The sequence below is a fragment of the Pelodiscus sinensis genome, chromosome 23, assembly GCF_052426305.1.
Source record: "Pelodiscus sinensis isolate ZL-2025 chromosome 23, ASM5242630v1, whole genome shotgun sequence".
Classification (NCBI taxonomy): Eukaryota; Metazoa; Chordata; order Testudines; family Trionychidae; genus Pelodiscus; species Pelodiscus sinensis.
The window spans coordinates 1,802,483-1,819,601 of NC_143074.1; the positions used below are offsets into that span (position 1 = coordinate 1,802,483).

A 17,119-nucleotide genomic window follows, 5' to 3' on the forward strand; every position below is an offset into this window, starting at 1 on the left:
CCTGCCCCACAAGGCCCTGCAGGCTCGGGCTCAGCCCTGGGACTTTCTAGTCTCGGCCTGGCCTGAGATTGCTCTGCGCGCTCCTTGGCACCACATGGTCAGACTGGCCCCTTCCCCAGCCAGGACACTGCTGCTGACCAGACCAGTCTTGTGGGCACAAACCAATGTGAAACGGGGAACCCTCCAGCCGCCTTTGCTTTATCCACCCAGGGGAAGGTTCCCGGGGCGGATGCAGCATCTGCGGGTACCGAGTGGCGCAGCCCGGGAAGAAGGGCGTGGCAGTGCTAGGAGCTGCCAGGAATGGAATCACCAGACAGCAGAGAGCCGGCCGGGAAAGGAGACAGGGCCGAGACAGCCCTGGCCGGCAGTTTGCAAACTGAGAGATTTTCTGTGGGCAAACAGAGTTTTAAAAGCACCGGGACATTTCCGTGAATTATCACTGACATCGCCATGTATTGCTTGGCAGGGAATAAATCATAAAATATTTTATTGAGCAATCGCTGAAAATATTGACGTGATAATGACCATATTTTTTTCTTTATAGAAAGCTACATTTTTGGGAAATGAGAAAAGAAAATAGCATCTTCTGATACTTTCTAGCAAGGAGAGGAATTGTTAAAAAATCTCCTAAAATTGGAAACCAACAACCCCAAAAGCAAAGACGAGCCACATGTGCCCACGGGCTGGCGCCTAAAGAGAAGGTCTGTAGTGTCATCTCCAGATAAATGGTTATTATCACAAGCCTATTATTGCTATAGAAGAGCTAAGTATAATCATGGTAACTAACTCCCTGATCGGTTACACAGGCCTAATTTTCATCTCAGACATCTTGTAGGAGTAATGGAACCCTTTCCCTGAATACCAGTTCATCCCATCAGCATAACTTTCATGGTCCCCTTTCAGGTATAACCCATTCAGGTTGGAGTGGTGACAACCCGTGTACCACCAGGCCCCCTTAAAGGTTACAGCGCAGTTTCCCGAAGCCTTGTCATTGTCACGGTCCTGGGTTGTAAACATCATGCCACTGTGTTCGGTGAAGGAATCCCCTGCGGAAACAATTGGATTTCTCTATTATGTGTTTGTTCAATGACAAGCCAGGCGAGAGAATCTCTTTTTTTCACGTTTACAGTTGAGTTGCCACAGACAGTCTGGCAATCCTGCAGGGAGTTGCTAAATTTCTCATGGCAGCAGACAGCAGCAATCTCCCCGGGGTCAGGAGTGAGACGGCAGTTCTACTTCCAGTGGGGAATATTTTTCACCAGGCCTAGTTCTGAGAGCATCTCCACACAAGACCGGGCAGAAAACTCTTCAATTAGCAGACAGACTATCAGAGTATGGAGCTGCCATTAAGGCCAAAATGCTGGTGTGCCAAGACTGCGTTCCTAGTACTCGCAAGGGCTGGGGGGAGCCATGGAGAATTTGTGCTCCTCAGGAGAAAGGGTTAAACATATCCCACCTACACTGACTCCACCAATGTCAGGGTAAAGTCACCCACACAGAAGCTCTTCAGAGGGCACTTTCCTCAGCCCTAATGAAGGGGAAATGACCCGAGCGCCCAGTGACAGCGGCCCAAACGAAGACATGGGCAGCTATCACAGGGAGCCAAAACAACAGGGCATCCCACGCGTCACTGCAGAGACGCGGGCAAGCGAGCTGGGAAGGAATCTGGAATTGACCCTGCCCAACAGGAAATCTTGGGAAGCGGTTGTGACGTGTGGTCCCATGATGAGCTGGCTCCTGCAGCCCGAAGGGAGAAGAGCCCATAGGCAGCAAGCAGCTTCCCACCAGGATACAGGCATGTTCTCTCTCTTCCTTGTGACCTTTAGGCAGGGATGTCCCTTGCAGAATGATCATCAGGAGCAACCGCCCTTCCCCCCGGGCTTATTCCAAACGGCATGTGGGATTTTATCGAATCAAAGGATATCACATCTACTGCTTCCCCTTTTCCTCAGCACTCGTTCCTGGAGGGACACTTCCCACTTATGTGTGTGCAACGGACTGTTCCTCCCTCAGTGGACTGCAGTGGATTTGTCCTCACTGAAGTTGATTCTATTGACCTCAGACTATTTCTTCGGGTTGTCCGGATCATTTTGAAATACAATCCTATTCTCCAAAGCATGTGCAGCCTCTCCCAGCTTGGGATAGTCTGTAACCCTCGTAGGTGTACTCTCTGTGCCAGGGCCTAAACCCTGGATGAAGATATTGACCAGAACCAGTCCCATCGCATATCACTGTGTCCTTGCAGCATGACAGGAACCATCGATAATGCTTTCTGAGACTGGCTGCCCAGCCAGCGATGCACCCACCTTATAGGAGCTGTAGCTAGATTGCATTTTCCTAGTTTGATAGTCGAGAGGTCATGTGAGACTGTAACAATCGCTTTACGGATATCTAGATATACCACGTCAGCTCCTTCTCCCCTTTCCCACGGTTTGTCATCTTGCCAAGGAAAGCGATCAGATTGATTTGACATGATTCGTCCCTGACAAATCCATGCTGTTACTTATCACCTTGTTATCTTCTAGATCTTTGCAAAATGATTGATTAATTATTTGCTCCTGTAACCCTGTGCCCTGGTGGTCACCCCGAGTTCGGGTGACCCTCGTCCTTCCTAGCTGATCGGACTCTTGGCCCTCTGACCGATCGTAGCTCCCGGCCGACCGTGTGGGATGCCGGAGCCCGCACTGGCTCGCAGACGCCGGGAAGGGGGCTCGGGCCCTCCCTCACTCCGAGCCCCGACCCAGGGCCCTAAGACGGGGACGCTAGTCCCTAGTCAGTGGAGGGGGTTACGTTCCCCCAAACCCTCCACTCGCGGGGACCACGGCCCCGCCCTGGGTCACTTCTTCCCGGCCGGTTGTTCGGCGCGTTCCCCCCTGTGACGTAGTGGGGGTACCTGGCTGGTTTCTATGCTGCTGGCTCTGGGGTAACCCCCACTGGCTGTCGTGGGGACCACGACCCAGCAAAACAGGATGAGTCACTATGCAAACCAGTGGCCAGACACCCCCCATGGAGAGGAACAAAGGAAGGTGGAATGCTGCCTTGGCTGGGGGGCAGGGCTGGAAGTTTGGGAGTTGGTTGCTGGCTGTCGGAGGGCATGGAGGAGAGCCTAGGGGAAGGGGCTGGAGTTTAGGGGCCCAGTCTCCCCCATCTCAAGGGGGCCTGAGGCATCCTAGCCCAGTTCCTGTAACCAGTTACATCTGTGCTGCGCTGTGCTGGAGGAGCAATAAACCACCCTCAATTCCACTGGCTGGTGCAGTCTGTTTGTGCCATTTCGGGGTGCAGGAGACGGGGAACCCCCAACGCGCCGTCACACTGGTGTCAGAAGTGGGATGCACTGCACCCCGTGGATGGAGCTTCCAGCGGCAAGCGACAAGGCGCAGTAGAAGCAAGAGCCCTGGAGCCAGGCGTGCTGGAGACAGAGCGAAGCGGTTCCTGGGAATCGTGGGGCGCTGCAGCACTAGACTGGTGAGTCTGCACCGAGGGGCCCAGCGGGCAGATGGCCTACGCCCGACTCTTGAAGGCAGAGCTGGTGGGGCTGTGCAGAGAGAGGGGCTTGCCTGTGCGGAAAGCAACCAAGGCCCAGCTGATTGCTCAGCTAGAAGAGAACGACCAGCCACAGGGCCAGGATCTTGTCCCCAGGGGAAGCAGCCAGACCCCCCCTGAGAGTGTGTCAGGCTCAGAGAGGGGGAGGAGCGCTGGAACCCACCGGAGAGATGAGACAGCGTCTCCCGGGAGGCCTGCAAGCTGCAGCCCATCTAGGGCAGGGGCCAGCCCAGCGGAGCTGCGGCGGCTGGAGATCCAGCTGCGGATCCGGGAATTGGAAGTACAGGACCGAGAGAAGGACCGCCAGGACCGAGAGAGGGAGCGCCAAGATCGAGAGAAGGAGCGCCAAGATCGAGAGAGGCAGCGACAGCATGAGCTGGCCATGGCAGAGCGGAGAACCGGCGGGGCACCGGCTGCGCCAAGTGCGGATGGGCCCCAGGGTCCCAAGACTGCCAGGCGCTTGGAGAGGCTCGTGGTGGCCCAATTGAAGGACATGGGCGACATAGACGGGTTCCTCAGCTCCTTTGAGAGGGCCTGTGGACTGCAACGGGTTCCCCCAGCTGACTGGCTGCAGGAGCTCGTCCCCGCACTGAGCCAGGAGGCGGCCGGAGTGCTCAGTCAGCTGGAGGACCTACAGCCAGGGGATTACAACCGAGTCAAGGAGGCCCTGCTGCACAAGTTCGGGCTGACCCCCGAGATGTACAGGAAGAAGTTCCGGGGGGTACAGAAAGGGCCACGGGAGACCTATGTGGACCTGGCCTCCCGCCTGGCGCAATACTGCCGCAAGTGGGTCTCGGGAGTCGGAGCCCAGACCGCAGAGGAGCTGCTCAAGCTGGTCATGATGGAGCAGTTCTATGAAGCGTGCCCACCCAAACTGAGGCTGTGGCTCAAGGACCGGAGACCAGAGAACCCCCAGGAGGCCGGGAGACTGGCGGATGAGTTCACGGAGAGCCGGTCCGGGTGTGAACGGGAGTCCCGGAGAGAGAGGGAACCGCGCAGAGACCGGATCTCGGCTGAGCGACGGAGGGAGTCAACTACGGGGCGAGACCAAGGAACAGGTCGTCTGTGCCCCAGAGAACCAGCCAGGGCCTGGACAGAGACAGCCCAAAGCCTAACTTGCCATCGCTGTGGGCAAAAAGGCCACAAGAGGGCTCAGTGCACCAGGTCCCAGGACCGGGGACTTTCCAGGGTTAACTGGCTGGGGCGGGAGGAAGGGCAGGCTGCCCCAGAGGCAGGGGCTGGCAGGCAAACCTCAGCTCAGAGAGAGGGGAAGGAGGCTCAGTGCACCTCCCCTGGGAGGTCTGATTCTCAGGAGGAGGATTTCTCCGTGTACCGGGTGGGGGCAGGACGGCCCCTGCGGAGCGAGTGCCTCATACCCCTGGAAGTGGATGGTAGGAAGGTGACGGGCTTCTGGGACACGGGGGCGGAGGTGACTCTGGCCCGATCCGACATAGTGGCCCCGGAGCGGATACTACCCCACGCGCAGCTGACCCTGAAGGGCATAGACGGGTCCCCGTTTAAGGTGCCTGTAGCCAGGGTGCATCTGAAATGGGGGGCCAAGGAGGGCCTCAAGGAAGTGGGGGTGCACCCGCACTTGCCCACCGAGGTGCTGATGGGGAATGACCTAGAGGAGTGGCCCCATGAATCCCAGCGGGCTCTAGTCACTACCTGGAGCCAGAGCCAGCGGGGGGCTGACAACGTGGGTCCAGGGAAGGACTCCTGGCAGCATCCTCAGGGTCCCATCCCAGTGGACACGGGGTCCAGCCAGGCTGGGACTCCGGACCTAGGCAGAGGTGGGGGACAGGTCCCGATCCCTGCCTCAGCAGCTGAATTCCAGGCTGAGGTGCAGGCAGACCCCTCCTTGCAGAGGCTGAGGGACCAGGCTGGCCTCCATGCAGCTCAGCCCCGGGGGAGAGGTGGCCAGGAGAGATTCCTGCGGGAGCGTGGGCTCCTGTTCCGTGAGTGGCTCCCCCCCAGGAAGGCGAGGGCATGGAGGGTAGAGCGGCAGCTGGTCGTCCCCCGAAAGTATCGCCTCAAGCTGCTGTATTTGGCCCACGATTCCCCCGTTGGGGGCCACCGGGGGATCCGGAGCACCCGGCTGAAGCTGCTCCAGCACTTCTATTGGCCGGGAATCTTTACAGCCGTGCAGCGGTACTGCCGGTCCTGTGACTCCTGCCAGAGGGGCGGGAAGGCCCAAGACAGTAGGAAAGCGGCTTGGGGGTCTCTACCCCAGATAGAGGACCCTCTGGGCTTGCTGAGAGAGTTATGGGAGGGGAAGTCCTCCCTGGATGGAGCATCGGGGGTGGAAGCCGCCCTGGCTGTCCAGAGAAGGCTCACTGGGCTCATGGCCCCGGCCCGAGAGACCCCGGCCAGAGATCAAGGCCAGCGGAAGGGTGGGTGTGACCCCCGAGGACAGGCCTGTGCCAGTCGCCCTGGAGCGGGGCGGCGAGTGGACAGAGGGAAGCCAATTCATGTGGGGCCTCGCCATGGCCGGCCCGAGTCAAGGGGAGCACCCATGTCCCCAGGGCGGGTTCCCACGCAGAGGACCCGAACTTCCCTAGGTCACGAGCGGAGTGACCCTGCTCAGTTCGCTCTCGGAGGGGGGAGAACTGTGACGTAGTGGGGGTACCTGGCTGGTTTCTATGCTGCTGGCTCTGGGGGAACCCCCACTGGCTGTCGTGGGGACCACGACCCAGCAAAACAGGATGAGTCACTATGCAAACCAGTGGCCAGACACCCCCCATGGAGAGGAACAAAGGAAGGTGGAATGCTGCCTTGGCTGGGGGGCAGGGCTGGAAGTTTGGGAGTTGGTTGCTGGCTGTCGGAGGGCATGGAGGAGAGCCTAGGGGAAGAGGCTGGAGTTTAGGGGCCCAGTCTCCCCCATCTCAAGGGGGCCTGAGGCATCCTAGCCCAGTTCCTGTAACCAGTTACATCTGTGCTGCGCTGTGCTGGAGGAGCAATAAACCACCCTCAATTCCACTGGCTGGTGCAGTCTGTTTGTGCCATTTCGGGGTGCAGGAGACGGGGAACCCCCAACGCGCCGTCACACCCCCAGCAAGGGGATAGACTCACCCGGAGTCCCTGTCGCGGGTGAGGCTTCAGCCGCCGCGAGTACCGCGTCTCCTCCCCAGGGTCTCCCCACAGACCCCGTTCCTCCGTCCTGCCTCCAGCACTCTTCTCCGCCGGTCCATGGTCCGGTGCCCTTTGAATGGCCCGCTCCCCTGCGGACGCCGGGGCCGGCGTGGTCCCGTGACTCCAGGCCCCGCCCCTCCCCGCGCTCTCCCCGTCGCCTCCGGTGACGTCATCGCCCGGCGCCGGGGAACGCGGCGGGCCGACGGTCGTCTCGGCCGGGACTCCTGTTCCCGGACTCCCCGTCTCAGTGCGGGGCGGCGCGGACCCTGTGCCTGCCCCGTCACAGCTCCATTATCTTTCCTGGCACAGAAGTGAAGCTGACTGGTCTGAAATTCTCTGGGTTCTCCTTACTTCCCATTTCATTGATGGGCACTACATATGCCCTTTTCCATGAGACATGCATGGTGGTTATTGTTAATTAATCTGGGTGCTTAACAATTGATTGTTTCCTAATTCAAGTCTCTTTCCAGATATCGAAATTAGGCTGTCTGGTCCACAGGTCCGGGATCCCGTTTGTTCCCCTTTTCGGAGATAGGTGCCATGTTCACCCTTCTCCGGTTTTCTGATACCTCGCTCATCCTCCAGGAGTTTTCTCCGCAATGATTGAGGATTCTAAGATTGGTTCAGCTCGCTGTTTACGCCCTGGCCTACACTGGACTGATTTCAAGGCTTCTGCATATTGTGAACACTGTAGTTTGAATTTATTACACCAGGAGTTACGAAGTCAAATTTACTAAGTTTGAAATAGTTTCCTAGTGCAGACATGTTTCCTTTGTGCCTTAACATTTGTTTCTCTGGCTCCTGCTGACTTAATTAGATCTAATTTATCTGAATATTATAACTCCTCCTCCTCCTCCCCCCTCCCATACATTTGCGCTTGCTCTCCTTCCCCTTTGTTAACAGTGTGTTGAGCAGAGCCGGCCCGAGCCATTCGTGCACCCCGGGCCTCGGGAGCGTGGCTCCGCCCCCAGGAGTGCTACGCGTGTGAGGCTCTGCCTTGCCTTCATCTTTCTCTTGCTGCTAATGCGTTTAACGCCCCTCTTCCTATGGCCTTTGCTGCCCCTTTCTAGGAGTAACTCAGCAATCCCGCAGTGATGCGCAGCAGACTCTGTATGCTACAGACACTCTCTGGTTCGGAATTTGGGAGTCCGGCTGCAGTGGGCACGAAATGGGACCTTTCCACCCACTCAGTGACGTGTACCACCTCTGGTGCCACTACTCTGTTTAATCCAACCGTTTCTCGGGGGCATTAAGATCCAGTTTAGGAAAGTAACCAGCAGTAGCTGTGCCCACCTCTGCACAGCTGCTTTCACTAGGCCGGGGGCTGATATTACGCGATACATGTTGTTGTCCCTAGATCCGGTGTGTCTCCTACGCTAGCTCAGCAGCAGAATAACTGGTGTTTCCTGAGAGACATCACTTCCACCCGGCACATTGCCATTTGCTTCTGCCACCAAGTATCCTGCGTCCCTTTGGCTTTCCACGTTTCCATCTGCCACCCGCCATAAAGGACCCTCCTGGAACCTACCTGCTGTGCCTCCTAGAAAGGATCCAACCATCAGCATATAGTTGCCAGACTCGCCTGCAATTATGAATGACGCAAACTTGGCATATCGATTGTTGTCGTCAAAATCTCTGAGATCAACACGCAGCTCCTGGCGTCCTTGAGAGAACAGTTTACAGCAAACTTATTTATTACTGTTATGGATGGTTTTTATAGCCACTCAAGGCTTGAAGCTCAATCCAGGCCCCACTTTGTAGACACCATTATGGCCATCTCGTTTGATCGCCTGCCTCACATGCATCACAAAATTTCACCCACTGATTCTTGTGACTGCGTGGGGGGATGTTAGGGAAAGGAAGCATCACTGATGTCTTTACCTTGGGACGTCAGCAGGTGGATGTTGTCGTTCCCCAGCCAGAATTCTGACAGCTGGCTGCCGAATCCCGTCTTGTACGACTTCCAGTCCCGGTAAAAATCCACGGAGCCGTCCGCCCGTCTCTGGAACACCTGCAGGGCAACGGGAGACTCTTAGCTGGAAACCCCTCTTTGTCACCCTCCCACACAGAGCGTGAGACTGGAAACCCCGAGGCAGCAAAGCGTTGGGGAGACGGACAGTGTCAGCTCCAGTTCAGCCTGAGGGGACTAGCGCAGAGGGCTTGTCCGGAGGATCACAGTGTAGCTTGGCAGCAACAAAGGGTCACGTGCTCCAAAGTGTACAGCCCTGGCCTGGCAATCAGGACTCGGTTCTACACCCAGTTCTGCCATTTGGGTAAGTCCCACGGCCTCGGCCCTCTGTCACCCCTCTGCCTGCCCTGTCTGCAGAGACTGTGAGCTCTTGAGGACAGGGACTGTCTCTCGGTCTGTCTTTGCCCAGCCCCCGCCACCATGGGGCCCTGATCTTCATCAGATTCCTGAGGCTCTCCTGGGACAGTCACAGGCACAGCAGAGTGTCAGTGGGACGTATATACAGGGGTCAAACCCTTTGTCGCCTCGGCTCCCTAGAACGCTCTCTCCACTCAGGCACAAGCTGCCAGAGCGATGCAGCAGCCGATGCCGCTGGCCTGTGACTAGCGTGGAAGGAAGCAGGAATCCTGGTTCCAGCCCCTATTGAGGAGGCTCCGGGAGCCGGGCAGAGAACAGCCAGAAGGGGGAATCCGGGGACCTGTGTCGTACCAGTGACAAATGTCCCCTCAGACGGGGTCTTTTGGTTCTAAGGCTCCAGGCTCCCTCCATGAAACCCCTTGTGCCCACTGCCCAGGTGTCTGGAGACTTTGGGGAGGGTTGGGGGGTTAGCAGGGCCCGCAGAGTGTCCGTGGTTTTGCTCAGCTAAGTGGGGTGAGATCACAGCATCAGAGTCTGTGCCCTCGTGCTTTTCTCCGAGCTACAGCCCCCTGGCTAAGGGCACCTCCCATCCCGGGCCTGGAAATTGGTGGTTGTTCAAGAAAAAATATCCAGTGAGCTTCATTATGCGGTGTTCTTACAATCCATCCTCCACCATCCGTGTCCATGTCACACAGCACGGTCATGGCGTGACAGTCATGGGTGTAGATGGTGTACCAGCCGCTCATGTGGTTCCCTCTGGCTAACAGCTCCTGGCAGCTCTTTGCTCCTGGGTGAAAAGGAATTGCAATTTGTAATTGGTTGTTTGACTCTGCTCGGAGCAGGATTCAACGGCTTCTTTCGGCGCACTGAGGGCCAAATCAATTGCAGAATCATCTCTCTAAATATAAAAAAGTTTTCCTGCGTGGAACAGAATGACCTCATCAGGTTCTTTGGCTGCCAAAGCCTCCAGGGAGAGGGGTTGGCGAGCGAAGCAAACTGCAGGCACAGCCCTCTAGTCTAATCGGAAAAGTAGCTTTTCCTCTCCTCCCAGGGCTGGATTAAGGGGGGGATAACCGGGGAGCTGCCCAGGGCACCAACCTATGGGAGGCACCTGATAGCAGCTGCAAGGGATGCTGTGTGTCTGCATGGCGCCCCTTAGAGCTGCAATCAAGCACCGTGCACCCAACTGCAGATGTAAGGTGCACCGGGGGGCAGGGCTGTGCATGCGCCATGCGCCCAGGGGCGGAGCAGTGTATGGGAACTGCGTAGTGTGTGTCCTGTGAAGTAGATTGTGGTCTCTCTGTGTTCCAGCGTTGGAGAACCAGCAGAGCAGCAGCATATGTACATAGCTAGACTTTTCCTGCTCCCTGCAGACACAACATGTGCCCAACCCGACATGTTCCTTGTGAGAACACCTTGAAAACTCATGGGAATTGAAATGTGCACAAGGAGTTAAACTGCAAATGCCCGTACAGCCATTTGAAATCCATGTTTGAGCCAGAAGGGCTTCAAGTTATCATGTCACTCGGGTGACCGTTTTCCTCCAAAGAATGTCAGATCCTCCCAGGAATACTCAAGAAACAGTTTGCCAGTGCACGGATCATTTGAGACATGTCTCCACATTAATTCACAAGCCACTTCTTAACTATAACCGCACTCATTTTTATAGACCGAAATCCTTTTGCTGATCGCCTGAGAAGAAGAAAATGGGTCAAGCAGAGATGTGGGTTTTTTTCAATTTGTTTGGTGCCAATGCGTTTTCATGTTCACTTCTCTGGATGGAATGAGACAACATTTAGGGTCATAAGAAATTCTCACCTTTCTGACACTGCATTTTATAGATGTCTGCCTCCGCTGGACATGAAAAGAAACACAATGGAAAGTTAAATGTATCCAGAAAATTATCTTTTGTCTTCTAAACTATGCAGTTGGCTACAGTGACTGCCGGGATAGCGAAGTAGTAGTTATGCTGAAAAGGCTTATAAATAAAAAACAAGTGGAAATGGAATCACACACATCTGGGCTCTGAGTCTTCTAACCTGAGCCATCAATACGGCTCGCATTATATAGCCAACACTATTTTGTAATCTTTTCATAAGGCTCCTTTTGCATAGCTAAAGATTGGTCCTTAATAAACTAAATTAATTACTGTTCAGTTCACAGGAGCAATGATTGCAAAGAAAAAGTCAGGGGAGTTGCATATGATTACGCTAGCTGTGAATTTGATTCAATATATTTAAAAAAATCCAAGTGTCAATGGGAGAATATCCATTAAAGTCCTGATAAATAAAAGGTAGTTCCTTTAACCGGACATCTAAATACAATCCATTTCTTGTGATTCATAGTCTCAGTACATTGGAAATACAAGGGAGGTAGGAGACAGTAACCTTCTCCAGGATACACATCCAGATCTAAAGATTTCACCTACATTTCAGCTGTTCTCTTTAACACCGAGGGTGCTCTGCCTAGCGTTGGTTTGGATGTTACAAAACATGGATGGCACCTGTTTCTGCAGGCAGGGCTATTTCTCCCTTTGTAAAGCCCAAATCTCACAGAACAATCAGTGAGCTTGATACTGTGACGTGATAACTAGCCAAGACGAGAGCTCCTCAAGCCACTAGACGTTAGTGCTGAAGAAATGAAACTGCAATGATGCGCACAGTACAAGGGAGAGTGCAGAGGGTCTCACCGGGTATTCCATCGGGTCCAGGATCTCCTGAGACTCCTTTACTTCCTAAAAATAGAACTCAGTGTAAAATCCGTGTTTTGCCTAGATGCCACCTGCATAATTCAACCTCTCACCACAGCAATCCCGTGGGTGTAATTGTGCACGGGGCTAGGAGAAAGCCATGCACCCCTTACACTCTGAGCAATCTGTTAATGTTGGTTTTGTGGGCCTCAGGTGATGCATTTACAGTGTTGCCGACTCATACGGTTTTGTCACGAGTTTCATGATAATTATTGTTTTCCTGAAAGCCCGACATGCTGGGACCATATGGGTCTGAGATCATTACAGCCTTCGTTCTTAAAGGAAAAGCTGTTTTCTAGCCCTTGAGGCTGTGGAGGATGCTTAAAAATGTGACCCTGGTAGAACCTAAACACTGTAAACAGAAAGCAAATCAAAAGAAAACCAAGTCTATTATCTGTCCATAATATCATGATTCTAAGAGCAGTCCCCTGATTTTTTGTGAATCTGACTCAAGATAGTCAGTTATTAGGGCTTGGCAACATGCATGTATCTTTCCTTCTGCACTGGCGGAACTGAAATAGGCTTTGGCTATGTCTACACTGCATTTTGGGCCTATTTCCCATGACTGCATGGGACCTTATGACATAGAGCATCAGAGATTATAATTAGAACCGGGGAAAATTTTCCAGCTAATATTTTACTCAACAAAATATGTTTTGTCAGAAACTTTCAGCAAAGCAGAAAAATGTTTCCAAATGTCCATTTCAGAACATCATTTTCATTGTCATTGGGCTGTTCAAGGGAGACACAGAGGAGAAGAACCATGGCAGGACTCTCACCTTTCAGTCCAGGGGGGCCAGCAGCACCTCTTTCTCCTGGACGAACAAAAGATAAAATAGGAAAGGCTGGTCAGAGATTCCCCGATTTTGGTTGTGGAGCAGAACAGAAGTTGTGTTGGAATAATAAACCCTTTATTATCAAATATTATCAAAGATGGACACTGAAAATGGAGAAAGCAAATGAAAAGAACACCAAGAATATTATTTGTCCATAACATCATGATTTAAAGAACGAATAGTCTAGTAGCCCCTTTTTGGGGGCTGTTTTTTAAGTCTTTCCTGTGACAGAATAACTCAGCTATCCCTCTGTAGCTTATCTACTCGCTGTCTCTATTTTCTTCCTCCCCTCCATTTTTTTTCCTTCTCCCTCCTTCCCACCTTCCCTTATTTATTCTTGGATCTGGACTTCCAACACTCTGGTCATCTGAAGAAGTGGGCTGTGCCCACGAAAGCTCGTGATCCCATCTACAGGTTTTGTTAATCTTTAAGGTGCTGCCAGACTATTGAAGTTTTTCCTGTTACGGGCTCCCTCGGCTCCCCCTCTGAAGCTTTTGAACAAGATATTCAATCATCTGGGGTTGGCAGTACTGCGTTCATCTCGTCTTCTGCACTGGCTGAACTGAAACAGGCTTAGGCTTTGTCTACTACTCTGCAGTGGGACCTATTTCCTGTGCCTGCGAAGGACGTTGTGACATATTGGACATTGTAATTGGAGCTCGGTGACAATTTTCCAGCTAATATTTCATTCACCGTTTTGAAATGTTCCAACTCTTCATTCTGGAAGACCGCTTTTTTTTATTTGACAATTAGGGAAAGACACGAGGACACATCTTGTTCAACTGGCACCGATTCCATTTCAGCTTTTGCTTTCAAGAAGCTGGAAGGGAAAAGAGTCCAACGAAACAGCGCAGGGAGACTGTAGGTCTCAAGTCCTCTGTCACCGTGAACACCACCACAGGGTGCCTGGCTCCGCAGCGAGAAGAACCATCGCAGGACTCTCACCTGTCAGTCCAGGGGGGCCAGCAGCACCTCTTTCTCCTGGTTGAACAAAAGATAAAACAGGAAAGGCTGGTCAGAGATTCCCCGATCTCGGCTGTGGAGCAGAACAGAAGTTGTGGTGGAATAATAAACCCTTTGATGTCAAATAGAGGGAAGGGAAGCCAGGGTGGCTTTGGAGCCCAGATATTATACGCACTGGTGTTTGATAAAGAGCGCTAATTAAATATTTTATTCAAAACAAATTTCCTCTTTTTAGGTCACATAATAGGAAAACAAAGCTCTTTTGCCCTTTTTACTTTACCTTTTGAGCCGGTTTGTCCCACTTTTCCAGGGATCCCCTGGCTTCCCTGTTCTCCTGCAAACACAGAAAACTGACTGAATCCTGATTACTGAGTGTGTGAATCCCCCTGCCCCCTGGGCTCAAATTGCAATGACCCATCCATGTCGAAATTCAAACAACGTATCTGCATCCGGCCCCCTGGCACCTGCTCTCACGTCAGGATCCCCTAGCAGGGATGTTTGCATGGAAGGCCATTGAAGTCAGTGGGACAAGCACATCATGCTGTAGTGTGGGAATCAAAGCTGATAAACAATCATGCTTACATGCACCCATTCAACGTGCCATGGCTCGTGATACTAATCACGTTGTACTCTTCTCTAGTCCTTCATGCAAAGTTCTCAGAGCATTGAAACGAGCCTCTCAAAACCGCTGGGAAGCAAAGGATAGTTATTCCCATTGTACAGAGGAGAACAATGAGGCTCAAAGGAAGTGACTTGACTAAGGTCATACAGCAAAGCAGTGACAGAGATGAGGAAAGAACCAGGGGGCTTGGTTGCCAGTCAGACCCTCCGAAGGGAATGGAGAATCTTTCAGAAACTGGTTATTCTGAAACGTCGATCGCCCACCACAGCATGTGGGCGCCTTGCCATGTCTGTACACAACGCAACAATAATTCCCATTTACATCAGCACCATCCACGACTTACTCCCTTCAGTGCCGGGAACACACCTCTTACTCCTGGAGCTCCTGGGTCTCCTCTGGGCCCCACAGTGCCTGGAATTCCTCTGCAGCCTTGGAGAAAGGAGGCTTTCTCGGTACCGTTGAGGCCCACTAAGCTCACCTCTGGGGAAAGAAACGAACCCGTAATCAGTGGTTGTTCGGTTCTCTGGATCAGAAACGTTCTGCAGAAACCCAGAGGGAGAAACCCAGCAAACAAAAGCCTGGATAGTTGCTGCCTTTTCTTTCCTCCATGAGCAATAAACCCACCATTCCCGCCAGTTACGCATTTGTGTCAATGCTCTGATACCGCACGTTGGCTCATTCCTGCACATCAGTGGAGAAATACAGGGACACTGGAAATACTTGAGGCAAGCAAAATGTGGAGGGATTAATATTTTCTGTGATATAGAAACTGCCTCCTAACCTAGCGCATTCTGCCATAGATTGTACATAGAGAATGATTTTCCACATGACCATGAGTTGAAGGAAATGAAATGAGAAAGCAGGAGCAGAGATTGCAACACCAGAATTCAACCCTAATTCAGCAGGGCTCCCTTTCCCTTCAAAGAGAGTTTGCCTGGATGAGGTCTGCACACGTTCGACTAAATCCTCCATAAGGTCATAGGATTACACAGGGTGTGTAGACCACATGGGTCCGTTGACGGAGCCATGTAAACTAGTTTACCCAGCATCGGCAAAGAAGAGGGGATTTAAATAATCCCCTCTTAATTAAAGTAAGTATGGCCGCCGCCCTGTGCCGACGATCAGCTCTTCCAGCAAAGCGCGGTAGTCTAGACACGGATTGGTCGGCTGAGGAAGCCTTTGCCACCTATGCTGTAAGCCTCGTTTCTCGAAGCATAAGGGATCGGTCGGCAAAGGTTTTCCCAGCTGACCGATCGGGGTCTGATTGTCGGCACAGTGCGGCGGCCATGTTTATTTTAATGAAACAAGGATTTAAGGACTGACATTTCATTTTCTAGCCTTTGGCTTAGCAGACTGCATGGGGCTGTCAGTCACTATGTTCAAATGATTTAGGTCCAAGATACAAAGGAGCTGGGAGCTTTAGACAGACAGCCCAGCTACAACACAGAGAGGCTAGAATTTTGGAAATGAAGATGAGGTACAGGAGGTGCAATCCAATTTTGAGGACTCTTACTGGAGAAAAAGAGATTTGCACCAAATAATCTGCAAAAACCGCGCCTGTTTTTTGCACCCCTCCAGTCTGTGCTGTGCACTTCTGCCACACAGGTTAGATTGTACCAAGTAGTTTTGTACAAAGAAGCTGTTACATGGCACCGCGAGCAGGCAAAGCACCACAGAACTGCTGCCCAGTTCCCAGTTCTGCAGGGCCCAGCTGGGCAGGGAGCAGAGGCTGAAATGCAGCTGTGAACAGGGATTGTCTGTCCCTCACCTGGGCAGGTGTCCTGAGCCTGACAGACCGTTACTGCTAGACAGAGCAGCGGGACGAGCCATTTCCGGGCAGCTCTCCCCATGGCTGGGGCTGGTCTCTGCAGTGGCCGCTGCACTCGCCTTCTTCCCACCTTCTCCTCTCCCTGCTAGCCAGGAGCCTTTTATGTGCAGGGAGGAGGGAGCCTGGGGCCAGGGAAGAGCTGCCTGGCCCATCCCAGCGCCTCCTTCCCACGCCCCACATTCCAGCCGGTCCCACTGAGCGCTTGCAGCTCCAGCGGTCACAGCGGCAGCTGACGCCGTGGCCTGGCAGGACGTGGCCGGGACGGGAGCAGCAGCCACTGCTGCCCCAGGGACGTTACTGGACGGAGCCGGGCGGAATCGTTGCTCCCAGTGTTGGTGCAGGGGACTGTGTCTGCTGACAGACTGAAAGAGGGCGCCCAGGAAGGAGCCCGGTCTGACCCACTGCGCCCAGCCCAAGCCCCCCGCTGACCTCCCGGGGAGCAGGGTTGGGCGCATTGACTAGCCACCTGCTCGATTCTTAGTGGTGGGGCAGTAGCCACGGGAGGCCTCGTGTCACACGGGCCCCGCTGTGCTCCGTGCGGTGCTCGCCCCCAGGCGCCGACAGCAGCGGGTGGATGGGCTCCAAGACCAAGGGACCACTGTGCCCCTCTGGTCTGCCCCCCTGTGCCTCACAGGCCCCAGCGCGCCCCAGAATGACCCCAGAGCAGATCTTGCCGAGGAGCAGCCAGTCGTCGCGGTACCACAGTCGGTGGCGGGGAGTCGGCCCCTCCCTTGGCCAATGGCTCCAGGGCTGACCCCGCTCACCGTTCACAACGTGCGCCTGATTTCCCATCCGCATGGGTCTGGCTCCAGCCTCCAGCCCTCGCTGCCCCCAGCCCTTACAGCCTGGCCGGCCACGAGAAATGGAGCGGGGAGGGGAGGAAGGAGCTGGTGCCCCAGTGCCGGCAGTGCTACGTGTGCCCGTGTCAGAGAAACAGTCAAGGCCAATGGCGCATGCCCAGGCTGTATCTGCCGATACAGCACAGCTGCTTTTTCCATACGCACGTGGGGCATTCAGGGACTGCAGCCTGGCGGAGGCTCCAGATGGCAGATCACTGCCGTGGTGCCTTTGCTTCGGTGCAGGCGTGTCTGCGGGATTCCAGTCTGCGCAGCGGGAGGCA

The 17,119-nt window shown here is 53.9% G+C and overlaps 1 protein-coding gene across 4 annotated transcripts; it reads right to left on the bottom strand.

Moving 5' to 3' along the window:
• Positions 1–335: 335 nt before the first annotated feature.
• On the bottom strand, positions 336–16,586 carry LOC149521732 (ficolin-2-like). 4 transcript variants are annotated; one of them, XM_089772907.1, is made up of 10 exons: positions 15,940–16,586; positions 14,538–14,651; positions 13,830–13,883; positions 12,530–12,565; positions 11,679–11,717; positions 10,820–10,855; positions 9,661–9,788; positions 8,557–8,686; positions 8,204–8,338; positions 336–1,046 (listed from the first exon to the last, which is right to left on the bottom strand). In XM_089772907.1, the coding sequence occupies exons 1-10, from the start codon at positions 16,019–16,021 to the stop codon at positions 799–801; spliced, it is 1,002 nt and encodes a 333-aa protein (XP_089629033.1). In that variant the 5' UTR covers positions 16,022–16,586; the 3' UTR covers positions 336–798. The 4 variants fall into 4 exon arrangements, with proteins under 4 accessions (XP_089629033.1, XP_089629031.1, XP_089629032.1 ...); XM_089772905.1 differs by having other exon boundaries at positions 11,679–11,726; XM_089772906.1 differs by lacking the exon at positions 11,679–11,717 and adding an exon at positions 13,532–13,567 and having other exon boundaries at positions 12,524–12,565.
• Positions 16,587–17,119: the final 533 nt, after the last annotated feature.

What these genes read in the sequence shown, in the direction of transcription:
- LOC149521732 (XM_089772905.1), bottom strand. Translation starts at nt 16,021, where the DNA reads ATGGGGAGAGCTGCCCGGAAATGGCTCGTCCCGCTGCTCTGTCTAGCA. An exon ending in GGCTCAGGACACCTGCCCAG is followed by an intron (nt 14,652 to 15,939) that starts GTGAGGGACAGA and finishes TTCTTTCCCCAG; the next exon opens with AGGTGAGCTTAGTGGGCCTC. An exon ending in CGGATGGTGGAGGATGGATT is followed by an intron (nt 8,687 to 9,660) that starts GTAAGAACACCG and finishes GTTGCCCTGCAG; the next exon opens with GTGTTCCAGAGACGGGCGGA.